This window comes from Oryx dammah, unplaced genomic scaffold, assembly GCF_014754425.2.
Source record: "Oryx dammah isolate SB20612 unplaced genomic scaffold, SCBI_Odam_1.1 HiC_scaffold_15, whole genome shotgun sequence".
NCBI classification, from domain to species: domain Eukaryota; kingdom Metazoa; phylum Chordata; class Mammalia; order Artiodactyla; family Bovidae; genus Oryx; species Oryx dammah.
In genome coordinates, this window is record NW_024070199.1 from 45,740,399 (window position 1) to 45,762,210 (window position 21,812).

At 57.7% G+C, this 21,812-nt stretch overlaps 1 protein-coding gene across 6 annotated transcripts in view; it reads left to right on the top strand.

Annotated features, from left to right (window-relative positions):
* The window catches only part of ANO1 (anoctamin 1), a 96,696-nt gene that overhangs the window by 65,549 nt on the left and 9,335 nt on the right, over positions 1-21,812 (top strand). For 3 of the 6 annotated variants that reach the window (XM_040255286.1, XM_040255282.1, XM_040255283.1), the window contains 9 exons: positions 2,087-2,164; positions 3,126-3,200; positions 6,426-6,627; positions 6,779-6,890; positions 7,903-7,960; positions 9,849-9,949; positions 10,875-11,020; positions 13,586-13,738; positions 20,961-21,013. In XM_040255286.1, the coding sequence (XP_040111220.1) occupies positions 2,087-2,164; positions 3,126-3,200; positions 6,426-6,627; positions 6,779-6,890; positions 7,903-7,960; positions 9,849-9,949; positions 10,875-11,020; positions 13,586-13,738; positions 20,961-21,013 (978 nt within the window). The remainder of the gene's footprint in view (positions 1-2,086; positions 2,165-3,125; positions 3,201-6,425; positions 6,628-6,778; positions 6,891-7,902; positions 7,961-9,848; positions 9,950-10,874; positions 11,021-13,585; positions 13,739-20,960; positions 21,014-21,812) is intronic. The other 3 variants (XM_040255284.1, XM_040255285.1, XM_040255281.1) reach the window with 2 other exon arrangements.

Consider the following 21,812-nt stretch of genomic DNA (forward strand, 5'->3'; position numbering starts at 1 on the left):
ACCACCAAAGACAGCAGGTGAAATGTGTCTGGCCGTGTTCCAATAAAACTTTATTTATAAAAAACAGGCAGGGGTTGGGGGGAGATTTGTCACCCTGCCAGAGGTCAGCCTCCCCCTTCTGTCCTGAGGGTGACCTCAAACTTCAGCCAACACCTCAACATCAAGAAAACCAAGTGGTTTTGCAGCTTTTCTTGCTCTGGATGATCTTGTCCAGCCCTCATGTTCTGCATTGACTGATGGATGGAAGGGTTTGCCCCAACAGGGCCCCTGAGCGGATGGCCAGCTCCTTGCCTCACGCGTAGAGGATGAGAATGAGAAAGAGAAGTGTTTTTGTGATCCTCCTGAGGCCGCCACCTTTCCTTAGTATGTGATAAATGCCCTCTCTTCTCCCCAGAACCTCTTGTTTAAATTGGCAGTCACGTTCACAGTCATACTCTCACAACCCTCTAGGGATGCTCAGCTGTTTTTTGTATTGGAGGTTTTTTTTATATACGACATGGGGCAAGAGCCCCCAGGCCCTTGTCAACCTCTCTCTGAGGCTGGAAGGTCAGTCATTGCAGGGACGGGAACAAGGGCAGAGCGGTCTTTCCAGACCCTGGTGTTCCTTGGCCTCTGGGAGCACAAACCCCTGCCTTTGTCTTTTCTTGCCATTGTGTTCCATGGACAGAGTTTGTTGGTACAGTGTGGCCAGGGGTTCCAGTTACCACAATCCCCCCATAGCGGGTGGGCAAAGTGGGTGCAGCATAACCCGTTCTCAGACCCCAGTTCCCATAGCAGAAAGAGAGCCCAGCTCAGCCCCCCAACAGCCAGAAAGCGGGCGCACGTCCTTGAACTCAGAGTCCAAGTGGGACCGGGGGTGCAGAGGTAATGACCACAAAAGCATGAGCCTTCCCCATGATAAGGAGGCCGTCTTTTCATTTAACCTGTCGGAACGTCTGCCCGTCATGTGCCCGTTGCCTTCGGAGCAGCTGCCTGTGCCTTTGACCCCACAGCTCTATCAGCGCCCTCTCCCCAGGCTGCGGCTCCCCTCCTAAAGGGAGAGGCATGGGTGCTGCTGCTCGGAAGCCCCCAGGCCGCCGCTGAGGGCCACCACGCCCCACCTGAGGTGTGCCATCTGCACCCCCAGGCAGCCCACCCCACAGTCCTCCGCAGCCCCTCCTAGTGTGAGCGAGGATGAGGTTGCACCTCTTCCTAAGGGAAAAGGGGCTTAGTGGCCCGCGTCACATCCACTGAAGTCAGAGGCTCCCCCAAACCCAAGCTCTGTGCCGTGCCGGGAGCACCGCCCCGATTCCCTGTCACCCGGGTCCTTGGCTTGGACCCGAGCTCTCTGACCACAAGAGCAGGAAAGGTTGGGGTTCATTTTCGCCAGCCTCCGATGGTGACCTCAGGCCCTGAAGGCCTCCAGGGGGCCACACCCTTGATTTTTTTCCACCATTTCACTGTCTCCCAACTTAATGGTTTTAATTTTTTCCCCTGGCTGTGGCACCAAATTCGTTTAGGGGGAAAATAAGAGACCCCCCTTTCATGGGTGTTAGGATGCGGAGTGTGGCTTCCTGCACGTTGGTGTCAAATGCGCAGGGTAACCCACGTCTGCATAAGACGCACCGTCTGAACTACGGCCGCCGTCTGGCGAGGGGGCCCCGCGGAACCCGCCAAGCTTCCAGGCTGTTTCCACTACCTCGTTGCAGCCTCTCTTTTAGAATGGGCTTCCCAGGTGGCACTAGTGGGAGAGAACCTCCTGCCAATGCAGGGGATGCGGGTTCGAGCCCTGGCTTGGGAAGATCCTCTGGAGGAGGGCACGGCAACCCACTCTAGTGTTCTTGCCTGGAGAAGCCTTTGGACGGAGGAGCCTGGCGGGCTACAGTCCATAGGGTCACAGAGTGGGTCACGACTGAAGTGACGTGGCACGCACGTGCTCTTTTAGAATGTGGATCCCTGCCATCTCCGATGGGTTTAAGACGCCCAGAGCCTGACTCAGCCCCAGCAGCCGCACAGCCAGGAAGGCACTGGCTTCCCCGGGGGGCAACGGGGACCTGGGCCGCGGTCTCACCCCACGGTGCTCTCTTGTTCCCTCCACCCGCCCCAGAAGCGCCGGCACCTTCCGGAGGAGCCCACAAACAAGTGGAGGCAGAGGGTTAAGACCGCCATGGCGGGGGTGAAATTGGTACATGTCGTGTCATCGGGCGTCGCGCGTCTTCAGTGTGTGCAGATGAACCAAAGTTCATTGTGTCTCCTCAGCCGACTCTTGACTGCTGTATTATCGTGTTAACATCCACATCCACGCTCCTTTGCCTTCTTCCGCACCCTCGGGCTGTGACGTGTCGAGGTGTCTCTGCATGGCCACCGTGGGGTCGTGGGCGGGAGCTCGGCTGTCCCTGGGGCTTGTGAATCGTGCCTGCCACAGCTGCCTGCCAGCGGTCCCTGGTCTCATTAACATGCATGCCACCCTCCCTGGAATGCGTGGCCTCGGGGGTCAGGCCTGCCAGCATTCTTTGACCTCATCCATGCATTTTTTTTTATTTTGGCGTTAAAGATCCACCCCATTCTAGAAATATCCCAGGTTAGTAACAAGCATCTACTTCAGTCCCTCCAGACTCCGCAGTCCCTGCGCCAGAGCCTTTGGGGCCGTGTGTCCCCACCGACCGCCGTTGCTACGCGGCGGGCAGCGTTTGAACTCGTAGTGCTGGTGGCTTGTCTCAACTTGCTCTGCAAAGGAAAATAACTATTATGGTCTGGGTGGCGGAGGAAAACAGCTTAGATCTTCTTGCTGTGCAGATGAGACTTTCAGCCAGGAGACGGAGGCCGGGCTTCTCCCGGATTGGGGGGGGGAAGGCGGTCTGAGCGTCTCATTTAGAAAAGCCTCTGGCGCCATCACACCTTGTACAGAGAAGACTCACATTTGTAGACAACTATTATTCCTGTCATTTCATAGCATCCTTTCATCAGGGATAAAGCCTGGATGTTTGCATTCATTCATCACCTGCAGGGTTTTTGTGTTTTCGCACCGTGTTTCTGTGGTCCACGTTGTTCACGCCCACACACACACATGCGCGTGCACACACACACACCACACCTGTCCACCAGGATGGTCCCCACTGCTGACCCAGCCCTGTTTCGTGTTGTAGACGGACAAGGTGAAGCTGACCTGGAGAGACCGGTTCCCCGCCTACTTCACCAATTTGGTCTCTATCATCTTCATGGTGAGTCCCGGGAGGCCGAGGGGGGCCGTGTCCCAAGGCAGGCGGCGTTTACCTGGATGGGGTCAGCCGTCCACGTGGCAGTTGTCTTCATCCCAGGCCAGGCAGGGGTGGGGGGATTCCACCCTAAAATGGGAAGGGGCCAGGGTTCTGTAGTGACCCCCGGGACTCCCTACACCTGGGGGATAGTCCCTGACACACATCTTTTCTGAGAGTGACACATGTAGATAACTTGTCATTCACACCCAGGAGTTCACAGGTATTATTTAAGACAAAACGGAGGGGTTTTAAAGAAGGCCACGAAATGAATAACATAGAGACAGGACAACAGTCAGGACGGGTCTGTGATGCCGGATTCATCCGGACCCTGTGGGTTTGAATAAACCAGCAACACACAGCCAGCTCTCTTTGGAGGCTTTAACGCCTAGGTGATTGGGCCACGTCCCTGGAAGGCCTCAGCCCATGTTCCCCAACAGGTCAGTGCCAGCTGTGGCCACTGTAGAAATGACCATCCCCTCATCCATCCCTGGAATTTTAGGTTAGGGTCTTAGCCCTCGACCCTGTGGGGGGCCCTCGTGGCCACTGTGGACCGAGGGTTGGGCTGTGCCCAGTGGCCTGAGGGGCTCACACCCACCTGTTCCCCCCACCTGCTGGCGAGGACACAGAGGCTGGAGGTCTCACCCTCTCCGCAGGCCGTATGCCGGCTGGCCGTCCACCCTGAGGCCCTCGCTGTTCTCCATGAACTTGGAGACATGCAGATGGGCTTGTTTTTCCATTGGGTGTCAGGGGCGGCAGCTGGGGCCCTCTAAGCTGAGTAGTTAGAAGCAGAGTGAGGACTCTGCTTCCTCTCACGATCTTGCACACTGTTAAGAAGGACATCGCTGATACAAAAAAATCCATAGTGGGGACCCCCAGGACTGTGGAGCCACTGCGGGTAGGGCTCCTGGGTCTGTAGATGACTCCAGTGGCAGTGGGCCCAGCGCTGGGACACGTGTCCCAGACACACATGAGTGGTGCTGAGGGGTAACCTAGGACAATGTGGGCCCTGCCCACAGCATTGCCAGAGCTCCCCAGCAGGGGACAGGGGACAGGAAATGGGACTCAGGCCCCAAGGTTCAGCCCTTCCTGGCAGAGAAGAATCAGAAGGTCCAGCACAGGGATGGAGGAGGTGGGAGGCTGTGGGCCCTTTTGCACCACGGCAAGTTTGGACAGGGCCCCTCAGGTTACATGTCACTTCTGTGAATAGTCTTCAGGAAGTTTTGAGTTTCTCACGTAATAAGAATCAAGGTGCAGGCAGTGGAGGGCTGGCCCAGCACTTTCATGATTCCAACAGGCACTGACTTCTCTGGTCTCTGCCTGTATCCTCTTGGTCACAACATGGCTGCCCCACCTCCAACATCACCTCTACTTTCCACGCATAAAGGGGAAGGAGATGGATGCCAGTGGAGGCAGCTCCTCTTTGAAAGTGCTTTGCCACAGGGCTGCCCACACCTGTGCTTTCATTGTGCTGGCCAGCCCTGTCTGCACAGAGACTGGGAAATGGGCACAGTGTCATTCCCAGCAAAGGTGGGATAGTGGGGAGGGAACCAGCAGACCTTGAGGGACTGGGGTCCCCATGACAGATGAATCAGTCTTGTCCTGGACACAGGAGCTTCATTCTCTGAACAAATAGCAGCTGACCACCTACCAGGTGCCCCCATGCTCCTGGTCCTAAAGGTGCCCATGTGAACACTGTGTCCAAACCCCGGCCCTGAGGCCCTTTCATTCCAGAGCGGGCATTGCACCCAGGAGGGGACACAGCTATAGGGTGGTCATGGGGAGACACCAGCAGGGAAAGGGGCACCTTGCTGAGTCTCTGCAGGCCCAGTGCCCCATCTACACCTCCACACAAGGCAGGAGGGGCATCTCCAAGCCCAGGGCAGTGCCTTCCCCTGGGCGTGGGGTGGGGCCTCTTGGCAGGGGCATGGGAGTTTCCAGGAAAGCCCTCATCCCGGGAGCTGGCAGGAGTGGTACCCACACCTCTCCACAGGGCAGCCCGTTCTTCGGGGTGTGGTGTGGGGCGCGGACGTTCCCTGGGCAGGTGTGGTCACCATTCAGTTGCTCACAGGCATGGGCAGCAGTGGAGTCACTAGCCGGAAATTTAAAATAGGAGCATTCTGAGATCTCCATCCCTGCAGCCTTCCTCTGGGGTGAAGCAGGCAGAGCCCTGCCAAGCTGCATCCTGGAGGCACACAGCACAGCCCCTGCCCTCCAGGGCTGTCCTGGGAGCCATGAGGGGCCGTCTCAGCAAAGGCAGGCCCCCTGCACACCCTCCATGAAAGTGAGACGCAGGGGCCAGGGCACACAGAGAGCACGGTGCAGTCGGGCTTGGGTGACGGCCCTGCACAGCCGCCCTCCACCCTCAGGACTGCCTCAGGACTGGAATTTGCAGGCGTCCTCACCCTTAGGGCAGGACAGGGTGCAGACAGGGTCTTCCCAGGTGAGTCAGGGCTTTTGAGGGTAAGGAAGAGGAGTCCGGGCAGGCAGGCAGACAGCTCCATGCAGAACAGACTCATCATCCTAGCCAGTGCCCACCCCTGTCTCTCAAGCAGCTGCCAGTCCAAGCTTTAGGGAACGTTCTGGGGCAGCGGTGGGTTTGGCCAGATGGGGGATGAGCTGGAGGGGTGTGGGGGTCTTCTGGGGAGATCAGGAGAAGGGACCCCATCCATCTGACCCAAGAAGGCCTGCAGCACTGTCAGGGAAACCAGACCGCCACATGCCCCACCTGCCTCCCACAACAGCATCGAGAATGTCACTGCTTCCACTCAGGGTCACCCAGGCTGGGGCAAAGCCCACCCCAGAGTCAGCCTGCCAGCGCACAAGCCAGTTACTGGGGTTGCAGCCACCCTGTTAGGGACAGGGGGCAAGGCAGTCATGGTTCTCACAGCAGGCAGCCGCAGAGCCGTGCACTCCAGGCTTGGTGGACCCGCCAGGAAAGCCCCAGCTCGTGTGCTGGCTGACCTGGCCTGGTTACCCAACCTCTCTGAGCATCAGTCTCCTCTTCTGTAAAACAGAATCTGGCCCCTCACTCCTCTGTGACATTAACACCGGGAAAGTCCTTGGCATCTAGTGGGTGACAGGAAACGCCTGTCATTGTTTTGAAGCTGAAGCGCTCCCAGGTTGGGGACAGCAGGGCCCAGGGAGCCAGAGGGTGTGGTCCAACCAACGATGTCCCTCCTCCCCCCACAGATCGCCGTGACATTCGCCATCGTCCTCGGCGTCATCATCTACAGAATCTCCACGGCCGCCGCCTTGGCCATGAACTCCTCCCCGTCCGTGCGGTCCAACATCCGGGTCACGGTCACGGCCACCGCAGTCATCATCAACCTGGTGGTCATCATCCTCCTGGACGAGGTGTACGGCTGCATAGCCAGGTGGCTCACCAAGATAGGTGAGCGCCCCGGCCTAGCCCCAGAGCCAGGCGGCCGCACGTCGCCTGCCCTGGGGTCCTGGGCTGGTCGCTCAGCCCCTCTGACGGCCGAGTGAAGTGACCCGCCTGGACCGGGGCAGTGGCTCAGCAGCTTGCCTCTCACTCCCTCTAGAGGTTCCAAAGACGGAGAAGAGCTTTGAGGAGAGGCTGATCTTCAAGGCTTTCCTGCTCAAGTTCGTCAACTCCTACACCCCCATCTTCTACGTGGCTTTCTTCAAAGGCCGGTAGGGGCTGCTTTGGTGACTCAGACACACCGCTTTCCCTAGCTCGAGCCTCCCCATCCGATAGAGGGCTTCCCGCCCCCCACTCCCATCTCCCCACAGGCAGGAGGCACCCAGGCCCAAGGCAGAGCAGTCAGTGAGCTCCGGCTGCTGCTGCAGTCGGGCAAAGGCCTGGCTCCTGTGGGGCCCCCAGGGGGCAGGGACCCTGGGGAGGAGGGACCCCAGGTGCTGGGGACTCCAGACAGCAGGGGCTCCAGGCAGCCAGCTCCAGGGGCTCCCACACCGGGGAGGTGAGGGCTGCCAGAGAAGGTATGAAAGGGCAGCTGCTGGTGTTCTGGGCCAGTGGTGGAATGAACCCCACACCCTGACCCTCTGGAGCTGTCCTGGATTTCCAGGGGCCTGTGGCCCACCCACCTTGACTCCCCACTGTCCCCGCCCCTGCCAGGGCCTAGCCGGTCAGATCCCAGAACCCCTCCCAGAGTCTCCATCCTCAGCATCATGCGACTTACAAATGCCATGGCCACCCACCCATCCCAGGGTCCCGGAGCTGGGCCCCCCTGAGAGCACCCACAGCAATGGCGCAGGCTCTCAGACGACCCTCGACCACTCACCCCACAGGGAACTGAGAGGCAGCCTCTGGGACCAGCCCCACTCCAGCCTGTCTGCAGTCCCCAGCATGGCTGCGAGACCCTGCTGTGGTGGGCATGACACCATCTGGGCTCAGACTCCTTTGCCTTTGCCTTCTCCCCTCCTGGGCTCCCTCCCCTCCATCCACCCTTCGGCCTCTTGGTTTCCTGTTGAAGCCATGTCTTCTTACCCACCTGCAGGCTTGGGAATCACATGAACATTCAACCAACAGAAAGCCACTGTGGCCGGTTTTTAGATGAAGCAGGCAGGGAGAAAGCCTGTGAGACCCTAGCGCTCTGACCTGGGGACCCACGACGCGGCCCAGCTCCCACCTTCGGGGCCTCCCAGCGCCTGCTTGGCCCCGTCTAACTGACCCCCATCATTGCAGGTTTGTCGGACGCCCGGGCGACTACGTGTACATTTTCCGATCTTTCCGGATGGAGGAGGTAGGTCTCCCTCTGCTTTCTCACCTCTGTTCACACAGCACACCTCAGTTCCCAGCCCGCAAGACCCCTGCTCTGTTATCCAGCTGCTGGGGTGGGCTTCAGTCTTCTGTGGCGTGTCCATATAGTGTCACCTTAAAAGGAGAATATCTCCTCAGGGTCATGGAAACCAAAAAAATTACACCCTTTTTTTTCCTCCTTCTTCTTTTTCTGTAAGATCTTGAATGTTTTTCTCTTTGGTTATGGTGGACTAGTGAGAAAAAAAAAAAAAAAAACTCAATTACAATTCTTTTACTTCAGCATTGAAATTCTTATCTCTTGCCCCACCAAACACAATGCTGGTGATCTTTGGCTTCTGCTCAGCGGTTCCAGCCACTGTGGGTCTAGTGTGTGTGTCTGAGTCCTGGCCCCCAAACTTGTTCCACTGGCTCCATCAGACCAAGCCAGACTTCAGGGCCCATCTCAGGTCTCACAGGAACTAATCGGCTTTTGCAATTCCCAGAATAATTCATTTTATTGAGAAAGAAAGGCCTTCCTGATAAGATCGTGTGAAACGGTGGAGAGGATTAGGTACTGGGTGACCTGGCTGCCTGGGGTGAAGTCGAGAGCTTCAGCCAGCTGAGTGCTGGCCCCGAACATCCCAAGGCCTCATCCGCAGTAGCGGATGTTTGTGAAAAGCCCTCCAAGCATGCCCCCACTGCCTGACACGTCCTTTACGTAGGGCGACACCCTGTCAAGCTCTCTAACTGTTGGAGAAGTCAGGGGAAATGTCTTCGTGAAATAGAATAAAGCATGTGAAGTCGCTCAGTCGTGTCTGACTCTTTGTGACCCTATGGACTGTGGCCCACCAGGCTCCTCTGTCCATGGGATTCTCCAGGCAAGAATACTAGAGTAGGTTGCCATTTCCTTCTTCAGGGGATCTTCCCAACCCAGGGATCGAACCCAGGCCTCCCGCATTGGAGACAGATACTTTAACCCCTGCACCATCAGGAAAGCCAAATAAAGTGTAGAGCATCTTTCTTTTTTTAATGAGATGGTGGCTCTTCCAGATAAATTTTTTGGCAATTTTTGGTATATGAAGTTTGGCCCAGGACTCAGAGAGGGTCAGCTGTGCCCTGGAGTGTCACCCAGGGTCCCTTCGTTCCCACCACTTGGACAAGTAAAGTTTCTGTCTGCCTGCCACGCCCCCGCCCCCACCAGCCTATGGCGGTACAAGCCCCCCGGGGACAGGGCGTTAGGCCTAACGGGTGGCTGGCTGCCTCACCGTGCGGCTTCCCAGCTGCATGGGCCCCAGCCTGCAAGACTGCTGCCCACCCCCTGCCGATGGGCTCTGTCTCCAGGCCTGGGTCCAGCCCGGACAGCCTGTCGGTCAGGCTGTACTAACCCCAGGGGCCACGGTCACAAGACGCCACAGACCAGGTCTCTTAAGGCGGCAGTTTTAAGCTCTTCCAGTTCTGGAGGCCAGAGTCCAAAATCACAGTGTCAGCAGGGTTGTGCCCTTTCCAAAGGTTCTAGGGAGGGTTCCTCCAGGCCTCTCCCAGCTCTCTCTGCCACTGACCGTCTTCGATGTCCCCCTGCCGACGGACGTGCCTCTCCAGCCTCTGCCTCCATCCTCAGGGGGCCTCCTCCCCCTGCTCCCGTGTGCTTGTGCGTTTTCTGTTCTTCAAAGGACACCAGCCACTGGAGCAGGGCCCACGCTACACCATCACAACTGCATCTTCCCTCGGTCGCGTCTGCAAAGACCCTGCTAACAAGTGAGGTCCCGCTGTGAGGCTCCAGGGGCCGGGACATGGAGGACACAACTCAGCCCTGGGCCCGAGGGCCGGCCTGCCCTCACAGGGGGCTGGGCGGGGCGGGGGTGGGGGTGCTGATGTGACCCCTCCTCTTGCAGTGCGCCCCGGGGGGCTGCCTGATGGAGCTCTGCATCCAGCTCAGCATCATCATGCTGGGGAAACAGCTGATCCAGAACAACCTGTTTGAGATCGGCATCCCGTGAGTAGCCTCCAGCCTCGGGCCTCAGCGAGCACAGGCACGGGGCAGGCCTCCTAGTGGTCTGGGCGGCAGGTGACTCGGGGCCTGGACCAGGGTGGAGCACCAGAAACGGGGAGGTGGTGAGAACCCCGGGAAGATGGGCAGGAGTGACTGCCTGGTGGACGAGGAAAGGGACAAGGCCAGGTGACACCTCCTGTCCCAAATGCCCGAGGATGCAGGATACAGGTTGTTTTTGTTCAGTCGCTCGGTTGTGTCCGACTCTTTGTGACTCCATGGACTGCAGCACACAGGGCTTCCCTGTGCTCAAACTCCTGTCCATTGAGTCCGTGATGCCATCCAACCATCTGGTCCTCTGTCATCCCCTTCTCCTCCAGCCCTTAATCTTTCCCAGCATCAGTGTCTTTTTTGACTCACTGGAAAAGGATATAGATAAGTGCCCTCAAATCCAAGTGCCAGCCCCCGTGGTCCAAGGCATCCAAGTCTGCTCGGGCCCATCCAGACCCCTGATACCTTGGGGCCCTCCCCTGCCTTCGTTTCCTTATGTCAGGGGTCCCCAGCCTCAGAGCCGAGGACTGGTACCTCCTGTCAGATCAGCAGCAGCTGAGATTAGAAATAAAATGCACAATAAATATAACGCACTTGAATCGTCCCGAAACCACCTCCCCCACCTCCAGTCTGGGAAAAAATCGTCCTCCACAAAATTGGTCCCTGGTGCCAAAAAGTCTGGGTACCACTGCTCATGTCACAAATGAAGTGGTGAGGCTTGCCCTCTGCGTGCCCCTGGGGGGAGAGGGCAAAGGAGCTAGCCCATCAACAGAGTGGTCACTGCAGACACGTCAGTTCAGGCTTTAAAACAACCTGGAGGGCCCACCCCCAAGCCCACCTTCCTGGGAGCCTGACTGAGGCGACACCGTGCGTCCTCCAGGAAAATGAAGAAGTTCATCCGCTATCTGAGGCTGAAGCACCAGAGCCCCTCGGACCACGACGAGCACGCGAAGAAGAAGCAGCGGTACGAGGTGGACTACACGCTAGAGCCCTTCGCAGGCCTTACCCCGGAGTACATGGAGATGAGTGAGTAACGGGGGGGGCCCTCCTGGGGCGGGGCAGGGTGGACACGGCCAGCGGTCCCCCCAGGGCTCCAGGGGACACCCCTAGGACTGAGCCTTGTCGCCTGCAGCTGTGTCTCGGGACGGGCGGTGCCCAGGGTGGCCTATGAGTCCTGGGACTAGGGCAAGAGAGCCAGCCAGCCGTGGCCGCACGGCAGCCGCGTGGGGCCTCCTGGCCACCACCTCCCCCCCCCCCGCCACCCTGCACTGGGCTGCGCTGGCTTTCCTGCTGTTGTTCACTCACTCTTGTCTAACACTTTGCAAGCCCATGGACTGTAGCCCACCAGGCTCCTCTGTCTAGGATTTCCCAGGCAAGAACACTGGAGTGGGTGCCATTTCCTTCTCCAGGGCATCTTCCCGACCCAGGGACTGAATCCACATCTCCTGCATTGCAGGCGGGTTCTCTACTGCTGAGCCACCAGGGAAGCCCTCTCTTTCCTGTTACACAAACGCACAGAAGTCACGCCTACCTCAGGGCCTTTGCACCAGCTGCGTCCTGCCTGGAATTCACTCCCCTGGTGCATCACTCACTCCTTTCCTCCAGGGCTCTGCTCAGAACGTCCTCCACCAGAGGGGTCTTCCCACAGTGTGTGACGGGCCAGCCCGGCCCGGCCCTGCTCTCTGCTTCTCCCCAGAGCTGACATCTCTAGTCCCCGGCACTCTCTCTCCCCCCCTCCATCTGTCTCTCCTGTGGAACTGACGCTCTGTGAAAGCCGGCCTTTGGGGTTTTTTTCCTCTTCACTGCTGTACCCCCTGCACCTAGAACAGGTCCAGGTATACAGTGGGTGTTCAGTGCCTGCTCACTGAATGAACAGACAGCGAAGGTGGAGACTCATGTAGAGGGGTTCCCAAGTGTCGTGCCCCCTGACCACCATGGATAGCTTATCTTAAGTGCCGGTTCCTGGGGCCCATTTCCAGTCTGTTGGGGTGGGACCCAGGACTCTGCATTTTAACAGGCACCTGGGCGAGCCAGCCAGGGACTGCTCTGCAGGGAGAGGTGGCTGGGGCCAGGCGGCCTTGGAGCGCAGGAGCGGTTCCGTTTAGTAGCAGATGCACTAGCCCCATGGGCAGTCAGAGTCCCTCCCAGCTTCTCAGATGACAGTGCAGAAACAGCCCTGAGACTCCCAACAAGGAGACCATGTGGGGTCCAGCGGAGTCCTCCGTTTTGGCCCAGAATTGACTCTGGGCTAAACCAGAGGCAGGCGGGCAGCTCTCTGCCCTGAGGGCACCCCCCACCCACCCAGGCCTGCCCCCTGCCTGCCTGTTGACACTCATCCTGGCGTCTTGGAGGAGGGTCTCCACTGCCGGCCACCTGACCTGTGGGAGATAGACACGGAGAACTGCAGCCTGTGATCAACTGGGAGACCGCAGTTGGTCGTTTCCCCAGATTTCCATTTTCCTGGTGGCTGGAGAGTTCAGGGTCCTCTGGGGTTTGATGAAATGAAATTCCTGGAACATGCCCCCCCCCGCCTTGCCCATCAGGGAGCAGCCCACCCCATGCCCACTGGTCTCCGCCTCCAGGCTGACTCGGCTGGGATGGGGCGGAAGAAAGTCAAGTCCCTTCTGGGCCTGACTGGCCCTCTCCCCCACCCCACCCGCACCTCCACAGCTCTCCCCTAGCCTGTCTGTCTAAGATGAAGCAGTGTCACTCCGGAGTCAGAGAACCTGCAGCCTTAGGGCTAAGTGGCCCCTGGACCCCCGGGGGGCCTCCGTCACCTCCACCATCTGCAGAGGCTTCAGACAAGACCACTGCCCCAAAAGCATCCCACAGAGCCCCTGTGGGCGCAAGGGGCCAGCGACCCCATGCCGGGATGAAGCCTCACACAGAGCCCCACCCGCCCACCCACTAACAATGGCCACACTCAGCTTGCCAGCCCTGGTGACATTCTGCTGGCTTCCTTGTTTACCGCCTGGCACTGAGCGCCCTTGGACAGCGTCTGGCTGTACAATCCCTGAACCCGCTTCCCCCGTTTGCTTCCATTCAGCAACCTTTCCCTGACCTCCCCGGGAGCTGTGCCTCTGTGGGCTAGAACCTCGGAGGCCAAAGTTGCCCCAGAGTCGGCTGGTTGATGATGAAGATGAAAGATAGAGGGAACAAGGCAGAGGAGCAAGGTTGTCCGGGACAGTGGACAGTGGGCCCCCGCTGGCTCCCCAAGGCCCAGTGGAGTGGACGCTAAGGGCTGTTGGAGGCGCACTGATGCTGGCCGGCCCCCCAGGTCCTAGAAGGCATTTGGGCCCCTTCCCTGCCCAAACAGAGTGACTGAGTCTGGGCTTTTGTGCTCACAGGCACTCTTTCCCTATCACTGGTAAATTTTTTCATGATCAGACTATAAGTGAGTACACGCCCATTATTCAAGACGCAATGTGAAGGTTCAGAACCCTCCTCCTGGCCTGGGGTCACCCAGGGCCGCGGGGCCCGTGCTGAGATCCCCTCTTACACACGGGAGGCAGGGTGCCCTCTGGCCCAGGGTGAGGGTCCCGCCGCGCTGGGCCGGGGGCTGCACGTGCTGACCGCCGCCCCTCTCTGCAGTCATCCAGTTCGGCTTCGTCACGCTGTTTGTCGCATCCTTCCCACTGGCCCCGCTTTTCGCGCTCCTGAACAACATCATTGAGATCCGCCTGGACGCCAAAAAGTTCGTCACTGAGCTCCGAAGGCCGGTGGCCGTCAGAGCCAAGGACATCGGTGAGTGCCTGGGCCCTGGGAGCAGAGACCCTGGGTTTGGGGAAAGGATCGCACTCCCCAGAAGCCAGAGGCACAGCTGGCCAAGTGGGGCCCCGACTCCTCACTGCACCTGCGCTGGAAGGAGACTCAGACACGAGGCAGGGGTGGGGAGATACAGGACTCCAGCCCCTCTGCACCCCACCGGACCCCCCAACTCCTGAGATGTGCAGGCCACGGAGAACATTAGGGAACCCTGACCTCCCAACTCCTGAAATGTGCGGGCCACAGAGAACATTAGGAAACCCCAACCTCCCAACTCCTGAGATGTGCGGGCCACAGAGAACGTTAGGGAACCCTGACCTCCCAACTCCTGAGATGTATGGGCCATGGAGAACATTAGGGAACCCTGACCAACCAACATTAGGGAACCCCGACCCCCCAACTCCTGAGATGTGCAGGCCATGGAGAACATTAGGGAACCCTGACCCCCCCCCCAACTCCTGAGATGTGTGGTCCATGGAGAACATTAGGGAACCCTGACCTCTCAACATTAGGGAACCCCGACCCCCCAACTCCTGAGATGTGCATGCCACGGAGAACATTAGGGAACCCTGACCCCCCCAACTCCTGAGATGTGTGGGCCATGGAGAACATTAGGGAACCCTGACCTCCCAACATTAGGGAACCCCGACCCCCCAACTCCTGAGATGTGCGGGCCACAGAGAACATTAGAGAACCCTGACCCCCCAGCTCCTGAGATGTGCTGGCCACGGAGAACATTAGGGAACCCTGACCTCCCAACATTAGGGAACCCCGACCCCCCAACTCCTGAGTTGTGCGGGCCACAGAGAACATTAGGGAACTCTGACCCTCCAGCTCCTGAGATGTGTGGGCCACGGAGAACATTAGGGAACCCTGACCTCCCAACATTAGGGAACCCCGACCCCCCAGCTCCCGAGATGTGCGGGCCACAGAGAACATTAGGGAAGAGCTCAGGTCTCGGATAACTAGGGGCCTCCCCAGCCTGCTGCTCCGGCCGGTCCATGAGATGCATTTTCTTTGCTGGTCCCCAGCACCCCTGCCCCCACAAACGTCTGTGTGGGCCCAGAGCCCAGAGCCAGAGCACTGGGGAAGACGGCGTGCACGCCCAGCACGTGCCTCCTACATACACAGTGTGTCACATAGTCATTTGACATTCACCGGAAAGATAAAGGAGGGTACCGATGAAAGAAGAGCATCGTGTGACCTGCCTGGCGGGTCAGGGTCAGTAGCAGCCTGGGCCTTTTAACCCCAAGTCACTAAGGCACTGGGAGCTGTGCACTGAACATCAGGCATAACTTTCGAATAGTCAGAGACCTCAAAAATGGAGCCAGCTTCCTTGTGCAGTGGTGAGCTCCCTGTCACCAAAGGCATGTAAGCAGACGTGGGTGCCCATCTGTCCAGGAGTGGGGGGATCTAGTGGGCAAGGCTCAGAGACCCACGCATGCCTTGGCCAGAGCCAGCCCTCGTCAGCAAGGACAATGCCCATCTTATCTTAAATAGAATCACCTTAAACCAGGATTCAATTTTCAGGGTGAAAACAAAAAAGTCTTTATTGGAACTTTGTCTTGAAATGAGATGGAAAATTACAAAATGTATTCTTTTTATTTCCTATTGAATACAATTTTAGTTAGAACAGCACCTGTGCCAGTTCTGTGCTGGTTCCCAAACAAACAAGATTGAATTGTGTGTTAGGGGTGTTATCTGTCATTCTACCAAATCAGACTGCACACCAGAGAGACAGATCTTTGGGTTGGACCTTTATGTTAGTTGCTCAGTTGTGTCCAACTCTTTGCAACCGTGTGGACTGTAGCCCGACAGGCTACTCTGTTCATGGAATTCTCCAGGCAAGAATACTGGAGTGGGTTGCCATTCCCTTCTCCAGGGGATCTTCCAGCCCCAGGGATTGAACTCAGGTCGCCTGCATGGCAGGCAGACTCTTTATTGTCTAACCCAAATGTAGTCCTGCAAACATGCAGGGCCATCATCACTCCTTCCAGAAGCTTCTCCTGCCCTTGGCATTAGGTCATCGCATCCCAGGCCAGGGACTCCTTGGCCAGCGCTCCATCCTTGGAGTGGCCCCCACTGACTGATGGTGCCAGGCCCACCAATTCTCCACCATCAGTCCCCGATCCACCTGGAATTCTGCTTTACACACTGCACCTTCTCAGGTCGTACCAGAAGAAATTGCCATTTTCACAATTCAAACACGCTCAGATATCGGTGATTTCACCTGGTTCACATTTGTGCCTTGGGATCCATGGTGTGACCTGCCGGGCTCAAGCTTAAGAGGGTCCAGGAACACTTGCTGTTCCACCAGGAAGGACGTCTGAGCTCAGCTCCCGTACAGAGGTCATCGCCCTGCATTTTGACACTTGAGTCTCCTTCCTGCCCGGGCGACCCAGACAACCAGTAAAGACTCAGCAAAGAGATGCCTTTTCCACCAGACTTTGTGGTTTTGAAAGATGTGAAAGGGTGTGAATTCTCTGGCTCCTGGGGTCCCTGATGCTGCCTCGCCTGTGGCTGTGGAGTGAGCCTCTGCCCCGCACACCTCGACTCGGCCTGGTAAGAGCCGTCCAGAGCAGCGGGCTTGCCGCTGTGCTGGGTCAGAGCCCAGCTCACACTTCCATGCGGGGCCAGAGAGCAGATGTTCTCGTCTCTGTGGGCTGTGAGGCGATGTGCGGAAGTCTCACCGAAAGCTGAAGTTTCTCATGTGGCATCTTCTCATGAGGGTTCTTCCCTCCTGGGCCGTCTAGACACAGGCCGGGCACCGCTCTGAGCCACCGGCCGGATCCACAGATCCTCCGACGACAGAGGATGAGATGGTTGGATGGCATCACTGACTCAACGGGCATGAGTTTGAGCAAACCCCGGGAGATGGGCTGCAGTCCATGGGGTTGAAAAGAGTTGGACGCAACAGAGCGACTAAACAACGACCTCGAGATTGAGGTGCCGTGAAGCCAGGGCTCTCTGAAGGGCCCCACGCCCTGCTCTGAGGATGGCCCAGGGAGCCATGTCTGATGTTGGACTTTCTCTGGGGCTTTTTGCTGTTGTGTCCCCCAGGAGCCTGGTGAGGACACTGGGGTGAATCCTCGGTCCCACTTTCCAGATGGGGAGACTGAGGCCAGGTGCTGAGCAGAGCCTAGCTGGAACCAGATTAGCTCAAGCCCTCGGCCCCTCCCGGCACACTTCCGTGAGGGCAGGCCTGCAGCATGGACGGGGCGAACACGGCAGCCTGCCAGGCACACCCTGCACGGTCCTTGGGCGTTCTGAGCCCGCGCCCAGGGGCCGTGAACGAGAGCGCCGCTCCTGCCCTGTGCTCCTTACAAAGGCCCGGTTCTCGGGCGCCGGAGGCCCCAGGCAAGCCCACAGCGGCCACTGTTTGCTTTGGCATCCTGTGCCTGGCGGAGCCGCAGCCACGCCTCACTGCAGCACCCTAAACCCTGCAGCCCCCCGGGATGGAAGCGAGTCCCAGGACGCCTCCCCTCCCTGAGCCCTCCTGGGCCCTGGTGTCGTTCCAGCACCAGTAGGGCTTGGAGCATGTCCTCGGGGTCTCTGCTCACGGCTTCCCGACTCTGCTTACGGATCAGCTGCTGACTTCCTGGTTCCTGCCCCGTTGGTTGAAGCATAATCTGGGTTTGTTTATGGGCTCCTCCACCGTAACCTTTCCTTGAAGAGGCTTTTGTGTTCCTCCTGTGATCCGTGCGGGGCCCTGAAGGGACAGGGGCCGCCGCAGCCCCCATGACCTACACCCAGAGCGCCAGGAGCATGTGGAGGAAGCGCCAGTGCCGTCACTTCTCTGCTCGGCCTCGGAGAGGGAGGCGTGGCGGGTCGCTGAGGGCACCCTACCCCGTGCGCACGTGGGCGCCGGCTGCAGCCTCCTAGGCCTGACCTTTCACCCAGGGCCAGCATCTTCCTCCTCTCGGGCTTGCTCTTCAGAGCCTCCCGGGTGAGAAACCCTTCCTGCATTCAGCTCCTGGGAGCTGCGAGTCGGCAGGCACATCCAAATACCTCCCTAGACTGTTCTCCGGAACCAGGCTCGGCATTGAAGAAGGAGACAGGTGAAATGAGACAGAGCCCTGCGAGATGTCGTAAGGAGGCTGAGATTCGTCTGAGGCAGCTCCAGCCCCTTGTACTTTCCTAGAGGTCATCAGGACAGTGGTTCTTATCATGCGGCATGCGTTCAAATAATCCAGCGGGTCAAGACTCCAGCAGACACCAATCCTGTGGGCTGGGCCTAGCGTCCTGGAGCCCGGGGTTCTGGGGTGGGGGTCACACAGAGAACCATCAGCCTGGGGATAGAGACACCGCAGGACGTGTCGGGCAGCCTCAGTCTCCCGCCGTGGAGTGCTCTCTCTGGCCCAGCCATCTCCCCCGTGCCATCCCCATTTCCTGCTGTCACCTCTCTCAGCTCATTGACAGATTTGTTTCCTCCTGCTGGGCTCAGGATCCACCTCCCAAGGGAGCCCCTGCCCGGAGACCTCAACTTAGCGGACTGACCAGCACTCCAGCACCCTACTCAGAATTCTCAAGCTCAGATTGTGCGGGACCCCGTGAATGAGTGGACAGGAGTGCCTGATCTTGGGCCCTTGAAACACCCCGCCCTTGGAGAGTTTTCTTCTCCAGGCTTTAGTAGGGTCTGGGTTTGGATAAATGTGATTCTTGAAGTCACTGGTGGTGACCAAGGGCATTGCCTTGGTACAGAGAGAGCCGCAGTGCGTGGTGTGGCCTGAAGGGGGCGCCACTGCCAGCCGCCACCAGTTGTTGTCACGGAGATGCCAGCTGGGAGCTGAGGCTCCTGCAGAAGCCGCTAGTCTAAATTTTTTTAAAAACACATCATCCCAATTTGTATACACCCATTGACATTGTGGGGCTTCCCTGCTGGCTCAGTGGTAAAGAACCCGCCTGCCAATGCAGGAGACGTAGCTTCTATCCCTGGGTCCGGAAGATCCCCTGCAGAAGGAAATGACAACCCACTCCAGTGTTCTTGCCTGGAGAATCCCATGGACAGAGGAGCCTGGTGGGCTACAGTCCATGGGGTCACAAAAAGTCGGACACGGCTAAAGGAGTAAGCAACAGCAACAGCATTTTGTAAGTAGCAGGCAAGATTGATGAAAGTCCCCCGCACCTGGGTGTGGCAACCTCTGCTTGGGCATGAAGAGTCTGGTTGGAAGGACTTTCTACACTCATATAGTCACTCAGCAAACACTTACCCATTGCTGATGCTGAAGCTCCAATACTTTGGCTACCTGATGTGAAGAGCTGACTCATTGGAAAAAGACTCTGATGCTGGGAAAGACTGAGGGCAGGAGGAGAAGGGGGCGACAGAGGATGAGATGTTTGGGTGGCATCACCTGCTCAAAGGATGTGAGTTTGAGCAAGCTCTGGAAAAGTTTGGAAACTCTCCCAGACAAACCTAGACAGCATATTAAAAAGCAGAGACGTCACTTTGCCAATAAAGGTCCATATTTGGGGCACTGGAAATGCTTGCCCTTCTGGAGTGGTCCCTGGCCAGGGCTGGGAAGCCGCCCTTACACCTGCCCTCAGGGGCTGGCTCTGAGCCGGTGGTTTCCCCATTCTGGGGCACATGGGCCTGAACTCCTGCTGTCTCTGCCGACCATTAGCATGCACCCCTCAAATGGGCGCTCACTGCAAGGGCAGGAACACCCATGCGCAGACTTATGGGCCCTGGATGGAGACCCCCCCCCCACTGTCCCCACCAGCCCTTTCTGTTGTCACCATCTCAGATCTGGCTCCAGGCAGGGGAAGAGGGTGAGTGGGACAGAGCTTCAGCCCCAAGTCTGCAATGATGTGTTCCTGGCCTGATAAGATGCCGTCAGGGTGGGGACGGGGGTGGCCAGGGATGCTGGGCCCCTTTCCAGGAGCCATAGCCTTGGGGCCCTAAGGAGCGGGGCCGACTCTGGGCCCTCAGGCTTCCTTCCTGGGCCTCCTGATTCCCTTCTCTGCTGGGAGCGAGGCCAGCGGGGCAGCTGGCGACGCTCCAAGTGCTGTGTGGCCATCCACTCTCCCCTGTGATTGGGTACAGCCCCGCGTCTCCTGCTGATGGACCAAGGGGGTGTCCAGACGGGCGAGGTTCGTACCTCACTGCTGCCCAGTCATGTTACCCAAGATGTGCTCCTGGCTGCACTGGCTAGGCGGCCCTGGCCTGGCTCCCGACCCTGGCTCGCCATCTGACCCGTCCCTAACCGCGGTTTCTCTAGCACCGTTGCTGCTCAGTCACTCAGTCGTCTCCGACTCCACAACCCCATGGCCTGCAGCACGGCAGGCTTCCCTGTCCTTCACCATCTCCCAGAGTTTGCTCAAACTCATGTCCATTGAGTTGGCGATGCTATCTAACCATCTCATCCTCTGTCATCCCCTTCTCCTTTTGCCTTCAACCTTTCCCAACATCAAGCTCTTTTCTAGCAAGTCGGCTCTTCTCATGAGGTGGCCAAAGTACTGGAAATTCACCTTCAGCTTCAGCATCAGTCCTTCCAATGAATATTCAGGACTGATCTCCTTCAGAATGGACTGGTTGGATCTCCTTGCACTCCAAAGGACTCTCAAGAGTCTTCTTCAACACCACAGTTCAAAAGCATCAATTCTTTAGGGCTCAGCCTTCTTTATGGTCCAAGTCTCACAGCCATACATGACCACTGGAAATAGCCTAGCCTTGACTGGACAGACCTTTGTTGGCAAAGTAGTCTCTCTGCTCTTTAACATGCTGCCTAGGTTTGCCATCGCTTTCCTTCCAAAGAGCAGGCACTGCTAGCACTAGAGCTATGTAGAAGTTTCTGGACACCAAATTTTGTGGCTTCCGTCTCTAATTACTGCTGCATGGACGCTTTGGGGAGCGGGAAGGTACATCTAAATTGAATCTTTGTCTCTCTAGAAAAAATAGTCAGTAGTTTACACAGCTTGATGGCAGATTGTTCAGAACCGGGAACCAGATGTTTCTAAGCATCCCTCTGAGAATCTAGTTGGCTTACAAACAGCCACTGAGCCAGTACAAGCCATGGGCTCTGCGGTTCACCAGGTTGCCCCAGGCCCTCCCCAAATGACTCCCAGTTACCACAGGTCTGACCTGTCCCACAAGAGGGCCAGACCGGCCCCTGAGAGGGCCAGCCTGCCGCGGGCTTGCTCAAGGTAGTAAGAGCCCCGGCAAAGAGGGTCTTGAACCTGTGCTTTTTGGCCCCTCCCCCAGGAATCTGGTACAATATCCTCAGAGGCGTCGGGAAGCTTGCCGTCATCATCAACGTAAGTGACCTGGGGACTGCAACTGGCTGAGGTGCTGCACAGATGGGGGGCCCTTCCGGGAAGCTGGTCTCTGCCTGCAGCCTCTGGTAGCCCCACTGAGAGAGCGCCTCCTGGTTCTACTGAGGAGTGGGGCGAGTTCCGGGTGGGAATGACGCAGCTCCTCAGCTGCTCCCCACAACCCAGGCAACACCCTCTACTGTGCCCACCTGGACCTCTAAGTGCCCTTTCTCCCCAGAGTCCTGAGAGAAGGAGATAGAGGCAGACAGGGCAGAAGGGAGACCCAGAGAAAGAGATTCCATGTCAGCAACTCTTCTGCTCTTTAAAACAGTTCATTTTTTCTCCTTTATGTGAAGCTCACACCTACTCTTTGAAGAAGGTTTGGGAAATGAAACATGGAGAGAAGAGGAACTTACTAGCCAAATACATACACACACAGACACAGACATATCCATACACACGGACACACATCCATCCATACACACAGACACATCCATACACACACAGACACAGACAGACACAGACACAGACAGACACACACACAGACAGACACACGGACACACATACATCCATACACACAGACACATCCATACACACACAGACACAGACACAGACACACACAGGCACACACACAGACACACACATACATACACACAGACACACGGACACACATACATAGACAGACAGACACGCATATACAGACACAGACACACACACAGAGAAACACAGAGAGAGAGACACATACATACACACACACATACATACACACAGACACAGATACATACACACAGACACAGATACA